Source organism: Sipha flava, unplaced genomic scaffold, assembly GCF_003268045.1.
Source record: "Sipha flava isolate LNK unplaced genomic scaffold, YSA_version1 43_pilon_pilon, whole genome shotgun sequence".
NCBI classification, from domain to species: domain Eukaryota; kingdom Metazoa; phylum Arthropoda; class Insecta; order Hemiptera; family Aphididae; genus Sipha; species Sipha flava.
This window is the reverse complement of record NW_020273171.1, coordinates 1,942,366-1,955,525: the sequence shown is the minus strand read 5'-3', so window position 1 is coordinate 1,955,525 and position 13,160 is coordinate 1,942,366. Positions and strand designations below refer to the sequence as shown.

The following is a 13,160-nucleotide window of genomic DNA, read 5'->3' as shown; positions in this document are numbered from 1 at the left end:
CCACTTTAATTCAACGCACATCATAAAATTATAGTTGGTCGCTTATACGTGTAGGAATTATTCATAAGTCTTATGCCGATTTTCCGGCGGCCGGAAGATGCGAAACGCATTTACGAACATTACACTTAACGCGGTAGCCGTAAGTCTACGTATTACGTTTAATGTTCGTTACAATAATATGCCGTTGTTGTTGTCAGGTGGGTGAACACATGCGTCGAACACGTGCCCGCGGCCGGCTGTTCCGCTGACGCCCGGGACGAACGGCCCACTGTCCCGCCGGATCCACGGCCGCACGGTTCGTCCGCAGCACACGTGGCCATGTAATGCTCCGTCCGACGTTGTCCCGCCGGCCGCGTACGTGTCGGGTGGCCCAGTGAGGTGATCGCAGTGGACGCCACGCGCGCACGGTGTACGTCAGCAGCGGCGGCGGCGGCGGCGGTGGTGACGGCGGCGGCGTGGTGATCGGCAACGGCACCGCCGGGCCGACGTCGGCGTCGTCGTTGCTGCAGACGCCGCTGCAGCCGCTGCAGCCGACGCCGCTCGTCGGCCAGCCGAACATCACCGGCGCTGGTGCCGTCGTCGGGGGCGGTGCTGTTGTCGGCGGCGGCGGAAGCGGTGGTGGCGGTGGCGGCGACGCGTTCGACGGCGGATACTGGTGGTGGGCCCTGCTGGCCGTGTTCCTGGTGCTGGCCACGGCCGCCGGCAACATACTCGTCTGTCTGGCCATCACGTGGGAACGCCGCCTGCAAAATGTCACCAACTACTTCCTCATGTCGCTGGCCGTCACCGATCTCATGGTCGCTGTGCTCGTCATGCCCGTCGGCATACTCACCCTCATCAAAGGTACGTGCTCTTACCCCTCCCCCCGCCCATACAATTAACCCCGCTTACCACCCGAAGCGTTTTACTCGATCGGGTGCGGTCCTCGTACGACGAAAAAAACGGATAAAAACGTATCGTCTGTTTTCGATAGAACGCGCGAGATGATCATCGGAGGCTATTTATTTTTATTCTCGTGTACCGTCAGACGATTAAGTTGATAATTGTCGAAAAAACCTATTCGCTTCGATACGTACGGCCCAATATGCCGATTGCGTGTTTATGTTAATGTTGTGCGCGACATTATTTATAACAATTGCTCGTGGCGTATTTATGGTGGGAGGGGTGCTGTGGGGTTTCCACTCCCCTCCCAAAAAATAAAAAAATTAATAAAATATTTGAAAAAGTCAAATTTAAAACCTATCAGTAATATAATAATTTTAGTTTTTTTATTCCATAAAGTATGAAAAAAAATATATATATGTATGTGTGTAAAAAATATTGATATCGCTAATAATTAAATTGTTATCGGATAATAATAATAACAATCGATCACAGACACGTGGTATGTAAATAATCTGATGTGGGAAAATTATCGGTCGATATGTCGATGTCCTGCCATGCTATCGATTCATCGAGATTTAGACTTTCACACCGATGAAGTTATTGATGATTTAGCATATAAAAAATGAAAACTAGAATTTATAATATAATTTGTAATTTTGTTATAGAAGTTTGTCACTAGTTTGATTTCAATAAGTTAATGAAAAAACCTAACAATAAGTTGATAAAAAACATTTTATACTATTTTATAAAATTATTTCACTATTAGGTATGACAATCCCCCCCAAAATAAAAAAAAAAAGTTTCTAAATACGCCACTGCACGGACTGCATTGCCATTCTCCGTGTAAGATTTTTCGCAGCCGATAACTCCGTTCGATCCGTACCGATATCGGCAGAGACCAACACGCGGCGACAATCGTTTTCGGTTTTTTCAGGTTTATTTATTCGATCCGTGTGACGGTGTTATGTTTTTACCGGTGCGGCTATGTGTGCACTGCACCAACGTTGATTATAAACCGATCGGACGATAACGCGGGCATCCCACACGTCTACGGAAACTGAAAACAATAGAGATAATCACGCGAGGTTGAAAAAAAAAATACATATTGAGATCGAATTCCGCGCGTCCGCCCTTAACGTCACGCGGATTATCTTCCGAAGAATATGACGTAAGCCCGGCAAAACGGCAACAAAGCGAACATCTCATCGTCCCTAAGTCCGTCGCTTTAGAACATATTATGTTATCAAAAGACTTATACGAGAGTATCTGACGCTATTGTATTCGCCTCGCCGTTACAACGGCGTATAATATTGTCACACGGTTTTACCGCAGTAATCGGGAGCAGCTTCAAGACCAACGTTTCGGACCCCGCAAAAGTTCATAAAACATGTGGCACGATAAGACCGAGTTATGATCAACGGGGTTCGCGTAAAGTCGATTACTTACGTGCGCGTTCGGTACGAATCGACGGCCGCCGCGGATAGGATCGAACACGGGTGGAATTTTACTACACACGATCGCAGGATCGGTCCAACAGACAGAATACGAAAAATGCACCGAAACGTGAACGCTTAAACTGCGAAATATACGTTTGATCGTCTGTTCATTGTTACTATCGTGAAGATTAGTTTTTTTTTTTTTATTGTAATTTTTCTTCGGTCCGTCCGCTGATCACAAATCAACGATATAGCGAACACGTCGTACGCGTTCCGCCTGCTGATCACCAACGAGTTTTAAAGTTTATAATAACTTTTTGATGTAACAAGCTTATTTATTTTTGATGTTCGCCCTTGTGTAACTTGGCAAGATTAATTTTTTGACCATTCAGACTGCAGTCGACTTTAGTTTTCACCTAATTAATGTCAAACCGAGTAAATGTGAAATTTCTCTGTTTAATGAAAATAAACTAAAAATAACCTCCGCTGTTGAACACGTCTTCAGTTCTCCGCCGAAACGTGTCACGATATTTTGAGGTGAAATTAATTTCGGGTCTGTTCTCACGTAACCGAAAAGTTGCAGTATTGTACGTACAACAACTGAACTTCTCGACGAATCAACTGAGATCCGATATTATTGTATTTATGTTTATTTCAGTCGTTTTGTTTCAACAGAACTTCTTTCATATAATGCACTCACAGTCAAACAAATATAAAAAATTGACTTTTTTGAGAATATCGAGCATCATAGTGTGTGTATAATGTACATAAATCAAATAAACCTATTAGAACGGCATCCGGTTACAATAATAGGTTTTAGTTACATTTATTTTCGATTATATTTTGTTGCTCGTTTCACTATTACATATATTGTTTTATCAAGATTGTGGCGATGAATCAAATACCTAGTAATAAGCTAGATACTATGTTTTTATTTCGGTTCATATTTGGATCTTATTGGTAGAAAGGTTCAAGCGATGACTTTACTGAATACAAATTTTAGTTGACTCCCTGCAGAGAAAAGATATCAATAACTGAATCCACATTATTAAGAGGAAGTAATTACATTATAATAATTAGGATGTATTACGAGTAATTTAAGAGTAAAAATACGTGTATACAGTGGTGACTCCAGGGAGGGGGCCACAAGAACCACCCCTCCCCAAGCCCGTACCATATTTAGAAAAAAATTTATATTGTTAACAAAATATGCATATTATAATATGGACTAACATACGACACACATAAGTTTGTCGATAAAGCCATAGAGGTATGACGGTTAAAAGGAGTTTCTCCACACTTTAAAAACTAATAAACTGGCTTTGTTCAAGAATGACTGAAGATAGACTATCAGCATTATGTCTAATTATTGTATATCATAAAGTAGATATTCTAGATCAAATAGATCATATTATTGATATTTTTGCCAATTTTAAAAATAGCTGACTTGAATTTTTGTGTTGTAAAAATTGTTGTTTTCTTTTTATTATGAAATTTTGTAAAATAATAACTTGCCCCCCCCCTCCCCTAGACTCTGAAGCCGTTCCTGCGTGTATACGGGACAAAACTATTCAGTGAAAATTCATGGTAGAGGCTTTTTTTAAAAAAAAAAAAAAAATTAAAAAACGTTATAAAAATAATTATACGAATGTAACCTTTCTGTAATTTCACTAGTTAAAATAGATTCAAAGATATTTTTATGAAAATATTTGTAAAATGTTTAAGTTTTTAACTTAGTTATAACCAATCATTGAAATAAGTTACACGTCGAAAAAATAAAAACTCTACGTCGAAGATAATTTAAAAACAGACCGCATAAATATATAACATTATGTCCTCGTAACTCACCTTTTGTTTAACTTTCAATGCCACGTCCGTAATATTATCACAACTCATTACATTCTTGAGTTCTACCGTTGATTGTCAATAATGAAAGTAGCATAAAGTAGTTTCCGATATAATATTCAGTAAAAACCCATTATATGCATCGTATAAATGACATCGAATAGAGTATTGGTTACGAATTGTATACTATACGCGTATTTTAATTCATTAATAAAACAAAACTATTATTTAAATTACAACACATATTTTCAAAATACAGAAATAAGCAAAAATAAATAATTTAAACGAAAAATAAATAATGTAAAATTAGGTAATCGCGATAGAATTGTATATAAAAAACTATTTCATTATAAAATGTGATAATATGTATATTTATTTTCACTGAGTTTTTCTTTTTTTTTTGGTTTTAAATGTGATACAAAAAAAAAAAAAATAATAATAATAATAATAAATTAGGAACTTCAATATCATTTTTTCGCTTAAGATATATTTTTTTTAAATATTTACAGTTGTTCAAATTAAATTTTAATAACTATGTTTGTAGCTCAAAACAACAGAGTTCTCTATTACGTATACATTTTAAAAATGCGCAATTCCAACCAATCACATGTTAATGTTTCAATTATAAATATTATAAACAGTTTTACAAAGACGAGTTGTATTTCCTAGAAAACAATATTTTTATGAATTTTTACTGCCAAAGTTTCACGCGGCCATTTTCCGGGTATTTTTAAAATTAATACTATATACTTGATTGTAAGTTTTTTCATTAATCTTTCGTTTAAAGTTATTCGTTACAAATAAACGCCGAGAAAACAATGACATTTACTGCGTATCAATTCAAATTGTTATAAAAATTTCAAAATTCGTCGAACGGATGAGATTCCTTGACAAATATATATCAAATATTGCGAATTAAATTATGATTAACGTTGAATGATTTAGTAAGAATATCAATAAATTACCATTGGATCGTCATTACTACTTTACCGTTATAGAAATAATCCACTTAATTTCGAGTCGGGTATCAAATTCCTAATACAACGGATTAACTATTCATGTTTGCGGGAACAGAGTTCGACGTTTGCCCCACTTAACCTATCCTTGACTTCACGAAGGTTTCAAGTCCGACTGACATTTGAGCCTAGCAATGGATTCGTTGTATACAATTATACCACTCGGTCAAACGTGCTGTTACAGCTAAACACACACACAATGTTGTACTCGGTAGCGGCGTTCAAAGTAAAATTACATTCAATATCGCATACTGCGACTGAATAAATTATCATGCAGGTAAACGATGTTCGCCGTTAGTTGAAGTGCAAGTGACCCGGTCTAGGGTGAAATGTGGTCGTGTATTAATACAATATAATATCGTTGCGTTTCATCCGCGTTACATCGCCGTCTAGATTGATGATCGGATACGAAGTGTGTGGTATTGGAAAACAATGCGCCGTAAAAAAATAACTGCCATAAGTCGAAAATTTCATTAACTAGCGACACCGGATGGGGAGGGGGAGAACAATTCCAATTTTAAACCACATTTTCTCCGCTTCCGTGCTCTTGTGCGCAAACGTAGCTTGTAGTATGTTAGTGGTACGTGAAAAAATCTTTATTTTTACGGTGAACACAACATAATAGCATATAAACCTATAGCATGAAGCGTTCGGTGGTGGTTTTTCTTTTCTCGGTGGAGCCCTTTGATTTTTTCGGAATGATTTTTTCTGTATTTTTATTCATTTTTTTTTTTTTTTTTACACTGTTGTTTTTCTACTGATAAACTGGAGAAACAGTTTGATATAAATCCGTGAATTTCCACTACTCAGCAAAGTTCTGATCGAATTTTGTGTTAATTTTATTTAAATGTATGAATAGTTTTGTTTCAACCATGCACAACCGACGTTTTGGGAAAGTATAACTCCTGACTACTTCACTGACTTTTGAACTGTGTTTTCGGTGGTACATTATTTTTGATATTTTTTTTTTTTCTTAGATGATAATTATTAGTGATTCAGAGACTTGGTTTTGTACTGATTTCGAATAGATATTCGTATATGAAATTTGACGTGATACATGTTTACAAATATTTTTCGTAGCGTTCAGATCATTTTGATTTTTTAGCGAAAAGGAAACAAGAAACTAAATGCATTTGATTTGTAACAGAATAGAAGACTTTTACTAATTGCTTATATATTTGAGCTCGATGATAATTGGCGAGTTCTATGATTTTTCGAATAACATATTTAACACGTATCGTTGTTAATATTCTACAGTTAAACTGTCATATCCGTACACCTCATAGGAAATTAATTTACATGTGATTGTTCATCCGAAATATTGAAAAAACAATTCGGTCATATATTAAAATATTATTATATTTACCTAGTTCTTATTATTATATTATAACTAATTGTATCCACTGATAACAACAGGCAAACATCATAGATGCACGCAGTACGCAATTTAATTTAAAAAATGTATGATAATATACGCTACATAACAAATATTTTCATAAAAAAGTTGATTCATTTTTGGAAAACTGTGAGAATATTTTAATAACGGGAAATGTTCGAAATTTTTATAATTATGAGAATTATATATTTTGTCTTTTTTTTTTATATCTCTGTTTTTACCGTCTAAAATTTAATAAAATTAATTATTGAACAAAACTAAATGTCAGGAATAACAATACTTGGGAAAGATTTAAAATAATCAAAATTAAAAAAGTTTATTGTACATTTTTGAATAAAAAATATTAAGAAATTCAAATTAAAGATATAGAATACAAATATAGTATGACAGATTTATAACACTACTGTTATGGGATAAAGCTTAATGGTATGTTTTATTTAAAATAACTAAACAAAAGTTACGATTTGTTTATGAAAATCATCCATCAATAATAAAAGTTAAAATAATACACTGTTATAAAATATTATATAATTTATAAATTAACTGTACGAATTTGATTGATTTCTAAACTTTGTTACATTTTCATTTGTTTAATGTGAGCCTTAAAAAAAACATCAAAATATTAATATAAATAACTAAATTTAAATCAAAATGTTAGGTACACAACATTTATGTTGAAAATAGAATTTAATTTTCAAAACCTAGTATATTTAAAAAATATTATTGTGGCTGTAATAATTATGAAATGTACTACTGAGTGAATCAATAATTTAATATTTGTTTGTTTATAATTTGTTATACATTTACGTTTCTGTATTATATTTACATAAATATAAACACTTTGTTACTACAAAAACACAATTCCATTCAATAAATGATTGGTATTTTCGCTTTTAAGAATGCGGCCAAGGTATAAAATATACGAATAGAGGGAGAAATCACAGTAAAGAGTAAATATTTTACGGTTTTTCTAAATTAAAAATAATATAACTAAACAAAAGATGTAACGAAACAACAAATGCATAAGAAACACTAGAATATTATTTAATAATAATAAATAACGAATTCAATTTTTGATTCAGCTAAATAGGTGATGTCAATTTTGTTTTCTTCTGCGTTTATTATGCGAATCTACAAAAATACAAACAATTAAACATGAAAATGTTTTAATATAAGTCTTAAAAAATAAAACGTATTCATAAATTAAAATGTTCAATAGATATATGATGTGGCTATAAAAACATACTATTCATATAATCATCGATGTTATTCATTTTACAACAAATATATTTCTTGAAAATTAAAATTATGAACTGTTGCACATCATTAAAGCTTAAACTATTCGGTACACATAGAAAAATATGGAAAAAAGTTGATTGAATGGGTTCAAATACCTCATATATTATTTACATATATTTTTGAAGCATATGTAGTCATGAGATAAATTTAAGATGCCTAAAACATCAATACAACTTTAAAATGAAAACTTTAATCATTTAACTTCGGGTTACTATAACCGCTTTTATAATTGAACTAAATTTCCACTAATTGTCAAGAATATTATGAAATCTATTTACGAATGTTGTTATGGTCGTTCTAGATATTTAGATTAATTTCTTCAATTTTATAGGTAAATTTGAATTTCCTGTTCAAATCATTTAAATTAATTCATTATTATGTAAGTAAAAATAAATCTATACACCATACCACACAATACTCTCATAAATCATGATGTGTTTAATATTATAATATTATACCCAAATAAATATAATATTTCTAACGTTTTAAATAAAACTTTAGTTTCTCTTCTTTACGAAACCACCAACGGAAGCTTTGTATAATCGAAAGTATATCATACTGTGATAACCCATTCAACTTTTCAAAAGGCATCGTTCAAAGTTTTTTCTTTCTTATTCTCAAATTATCGTCTTCGTGTTCGTTCAACGTTACATTATCGATATAACACACCGCGAACCGTATGATTAGCATAAACATTTACCTATTTATTTATGCACAATATTGCTATGTCAAGTAAAATGAATAAATCTAATACTAAAGTATAACGTTGAAGTATGCGTGTATGGTGTAGTATAGCGTGACGTAAACACTTACGGAAAAAGTGTGATTTAATTGAAACGAGAGTCTACAGCACTATTATATACCGGTCAAAATGCATTTGCTAATGAGGTAGGTTTTATTTTTTTCACGTTTCATAGAATATAACTCATTAGGCTTACATTTAAAAATTACCACGTGTGAGATTTGAAAAGAATCGTTTTTATCTGAGCTACTTATGTTTCACTATGACTCCGTAAATCGATTATCGAATGAAGAAAGCTCAGTGTTTTACAACCTGGAGAAGGCGTAAACACTTTGCTTTGGAGGCCCAAGCTGTCATCACGGTAATTTTTTTTTCAAATTATTTACATTAACGGAGGGAAAAGACGAAGAATCAATAATGAATCTTTTTTTTTTCTATACCATTACATTTTAAAACAACAAAAAAAAATCTTTAACTTTACAATTTTATTTTTAACAATTAAAAAACCCCAAAAAAAGTCAACCATTTTTTTTTTTATTTAAATTCACTTGGGAGGTGGAAGTAAGATTTTTCTTAAATATATAAGAGAGCATAAAATAATAAGGTTAAAAACACAAGTGCATATCAAATTAAATTCGGAATCTATCTGTCTATCTAATCTATCTATCTGTCTGATATAAAAAAAAAAACTTCACCACCGTATAAATGTCGATGAATGTTATTATTCTACGTAAACACTGGTTATTTGTATAATGTACATAATTAATATAAAACGTTTTCGCTATGTAACGAGATAAATATTTGATTAGTTCAAAATTTAATAGACTTTACGTATAAAAATCATTGATTATATTGACGTCGTGTATCGGGATATTATTATAACATAATACTATATATTATTATTCTCATAAGCGTACGCACAATGGAGGGGGAGGGTCCGGATGTGGCCCGGAACCTCCCAAAATGTTGTAAATAGAGCCTTACAATTTAAGTCTATGAGTAAGAAGCATATATTTTAACTGATGTTACTCAAATCAAATGTAATTTATTCAAAAATATTTGGTGATAAATTATAAAAAATATGATAAAATTATATTTCATTATATAAAAAATAAAAATAAATTTTCTAAATTTTCAAGCAAAAACTTATTATGACAATATAACAGCTGCAATTGACTACAAATGTAAAAATCGTAAATAATTGAAAAAAATATATGAGACCCGTATAAAAAATATTCATGGGTACTAATATACACAATACTAAATAATAAAATTAAGGCTATGTTGCCCCTAAAATATAGGTATGCGTATGACTATAATTATGCTCTATAATCTATATTATGGTTTGTATGACTTTTTTTTCTTCTACCAAGTCGTCGCTTCAAAACTCTCACGGAAAATAGCTGGACCTGAATTATTAATATGTTCAGTCAGTTAGAGGATTTTGCAATATCAAAAGTTTCAAATATCGCTGAAGTTTCATTGTGGTCCAAACGGTTTGATTTTATAGATTTGACAATGTATTTCTGCGTATTGGATGCCTAATGGTGTTACTGAAATGCCAACTTGTTATTACAAAGTTTATTCTGATTATCCTTCTATCATCCGTCGTAGGAGCAATAATAAAAGTGAAAGAAAAAACACGTTTTTAATTTTCAACAAAAAATTCAACAAAAAAAATACTCAAATTCAACTGTATTATTTTAGCAGCACTCGCTGTAATTTAAATTTGAAAATCGAATAAATAAAATCAATCCATGCATCACGTCTTTGGTATTGCGATTATAAAGTTATTAATACGTGTTAGTAATTGTCTATGACATACCGTAGTCCATGTTCGTGTCTTTTTTTCTATAAACATTAATTAATTTCATATAAATTTTAAATCATTGTAAAAAATATAAAATATCCACGTTATATATTGTATATTAATACTTAATACATTTTTTTTGTCATTTTATGTATTTTTTTTTTTTTTAATTAGTAACCGAATATTAAAAAGCAACACACGTTTTTCTTTTCATAGCATGGCCTAATTCATTTATTGTTTTATTGTTTGTGTTTTAAATATTAAAGTTTAATGAATATTTTCATCCGCATTGTCTATTATAGTTATTTTTACGACATTTTAATATCACAGTTTAATGATTAAACTCTAAATCTTGAAACTTATCAATAATATTATGGTATACTGTAAGGAGCTTATAAAATTTAAATGCATATTTATTTTTAAACTTTTGTAAAAGTTAAACCTGACTGTATTTTTTTTTTTCAAAATATTATTTTAAGTATATTATTTCAGATGTAATGAATTAATAATATTTTAGTATTATTATCATTAATTTTTTTTACCTGGGAATATATATATAAAAACACAAAACATTTCACAAATTAGCATTTATTCAAGTGTATCGAAAAGTGTACTAATTTAAATATTGATTGCGATTCGTGCTAAATTAACCAAAAAAAAAAATGAATTAGAAATAATGTCGCAACCCTTTTAACCCGTTTACGTTTATGCGTCATAGTTTAAATGATGAAAAATATAATTACATAAGCCGTGAAATTATAAAGAAATCGAGATTTATACAAAATAAAAATATATATATATATATATATATGAAAGAGGTTGAAAATTATCGAAGTAAAATATATGACCGTCTTAAAAGTTAATTTTTGAGTTATTATTAGTCGAAATATGCTGTATAAATTAGCAGATTAAATGCCAGATAAAATTAATAGTGTTAAGCCACAAACACGTACTTGAAATATTTTTTTCGTACACGGCATAAATATAACTCAGGTTTATTCTCGTTAAACAAACTATTATATATTCATAAATAATGAGTTAATATTAATACGCAACCACCTACATTTGCAAACGAATTCAAAAAGGATTTACAAAATGTTCAAATAATAAATTATTAATTGCCATCTCATTACGACCCAACAATATTTTATAGAATGCTCTCGAGGTCGATGTTTTATTCAATATGAGTAACTTTTATTTTCTATGCAAAACCGAGAAACTAATTTCATTGTTCCGAGAACAGTTTGAAAACTTTAAACTTGGAAGAATGTTATTGTAAATATATACACATATCTGTATTATGCACACAATACGTTTCAAAATATTTGCACATCACGCACATTTCAATACGCTTCTATGTTATTGTTTAATTAACAACAAAACCCACACGATAGAATGATTGTTTATAATATTAATATAAAAAAACCGTGTTACGCAATCACTACAGCTACAACTGTTTACAGTTATCCTCACCGGATGTTAAAACGGCAAAGTGGAAAACGTTTTTTTATTTTAATTCCTTCGCAATCGCATTGTCTTATTATATTATACAACTCTGTTCCGATTTCTCAAAGAAAAAAAAAACGAAAAAAAAGTTTAACGTGCAGTGAGCGAGAAGGACCGATAAACATGCGACTAGACGTTGAGCACGAACACGTCTGAAATTATAGACAGAAAATATATGAAATCCGAAGTCAGGACCGGATCGAATGCGATTCCAGGACTCTCGGCTCTCGGATTGATTACGCTCTGGTCTCCAAGGACCGCGGAAGTGTGGGCTGTATCGGTTTACCTGACGTACAGCCGTCAGTGGTTAAGCGCGGGGAGGAGGGGGTGGTCCGACGAGCAGGACGTAATGTGCCGACGGGGTTTTTTGTACACATTAAATCACAAAAGCATCGCTGGGGGTTAAGCGATATTCCTAAAATAGATTGTTCACCATAAATTATTTTTACGTTGCCATCTACGAAAGGTTACACCGAACAATAAACGTTTTGTGTCACCTTTGTCTCCGGACCACTTCGAGAGCGATGATTTTTTTTTTTTTTTTTTTTTGTTTGCTTTATTCGTTTATTATAATTTTTGTTTCTATTTTATTAACTTGGAGTTTTCCGAAAAGGGGTTGTATCACCGTCCCCATCCACGTCCAATCACAGTCGTTTCGAAAGAACAATTAATTTTTACGGGCGATTTTTATTTTTTTCGGACGTCTTCTAAGAGAAAAATGAAATGTACACATTGTAAAAACAAGTCGAGGTGGAATCGGAACGCGTGCGTCTGTTGCTCTTGCACAATGTCCCGCGCACTCCGGTTACGGTATTGCTTATTAATTATAAGCTAAATTACATTTAAAACGACACGTCTTCAGCTCCGGTATATTTAGAACTCGACCGAATACATTTTTAGAACACTAATAACATCAGCTGTGTCTTATCGATATCGATAACATTACTATCATTTTTTAAACTTTATAGTCTACATTGATTTTGAAGAGTCATACAATTTTGAACGTATTGTATATACGATGATATTAACATTATTATCTGTTTAGCTTTAAATTTTGCCTAATATAATAACCATTATTTCACAAGGAAGTACACATGTACGTATACATATTATTTTTGATTTCTACTAATTGTTTACATTTTTCTTTGTTATTATTTACCTTCCAGTTTTACATAATGGTTTACGAACCATGTACAATTATTACCGTACTTGCGTTCATAATATG

The 13,160-nt window shown here is 32.0% G+C and overlaps 1 protein-coding gene across 2 annotated transcripts in view; it reads left to right on the top strand.

Moving 5' to 3' along the window:
- Window positions 1-436: 436 nt before the first annotated feature.
- Window positions 437-13,160, top strand: part of LOC112689281 — a 156,046-nt gene continuing 143,322 nt past the window's right edge. Inside the window, exon 1 of one of the 2 annotated variants that reach the window (XM_025562912.1) lies at window positions 437-843. In XM_025562912.1, coding sequence (XP_025418697.1) covers window positions 771-843 — 73 coding nt within the window. In that variant the 5' untranslated portion in view covers window positions 437-770. The remainder of the gene's footprint in view (window positions 844-13,160) is intronic. The other variant, XM_025562911.1, reaches the window with a different exon arrangement.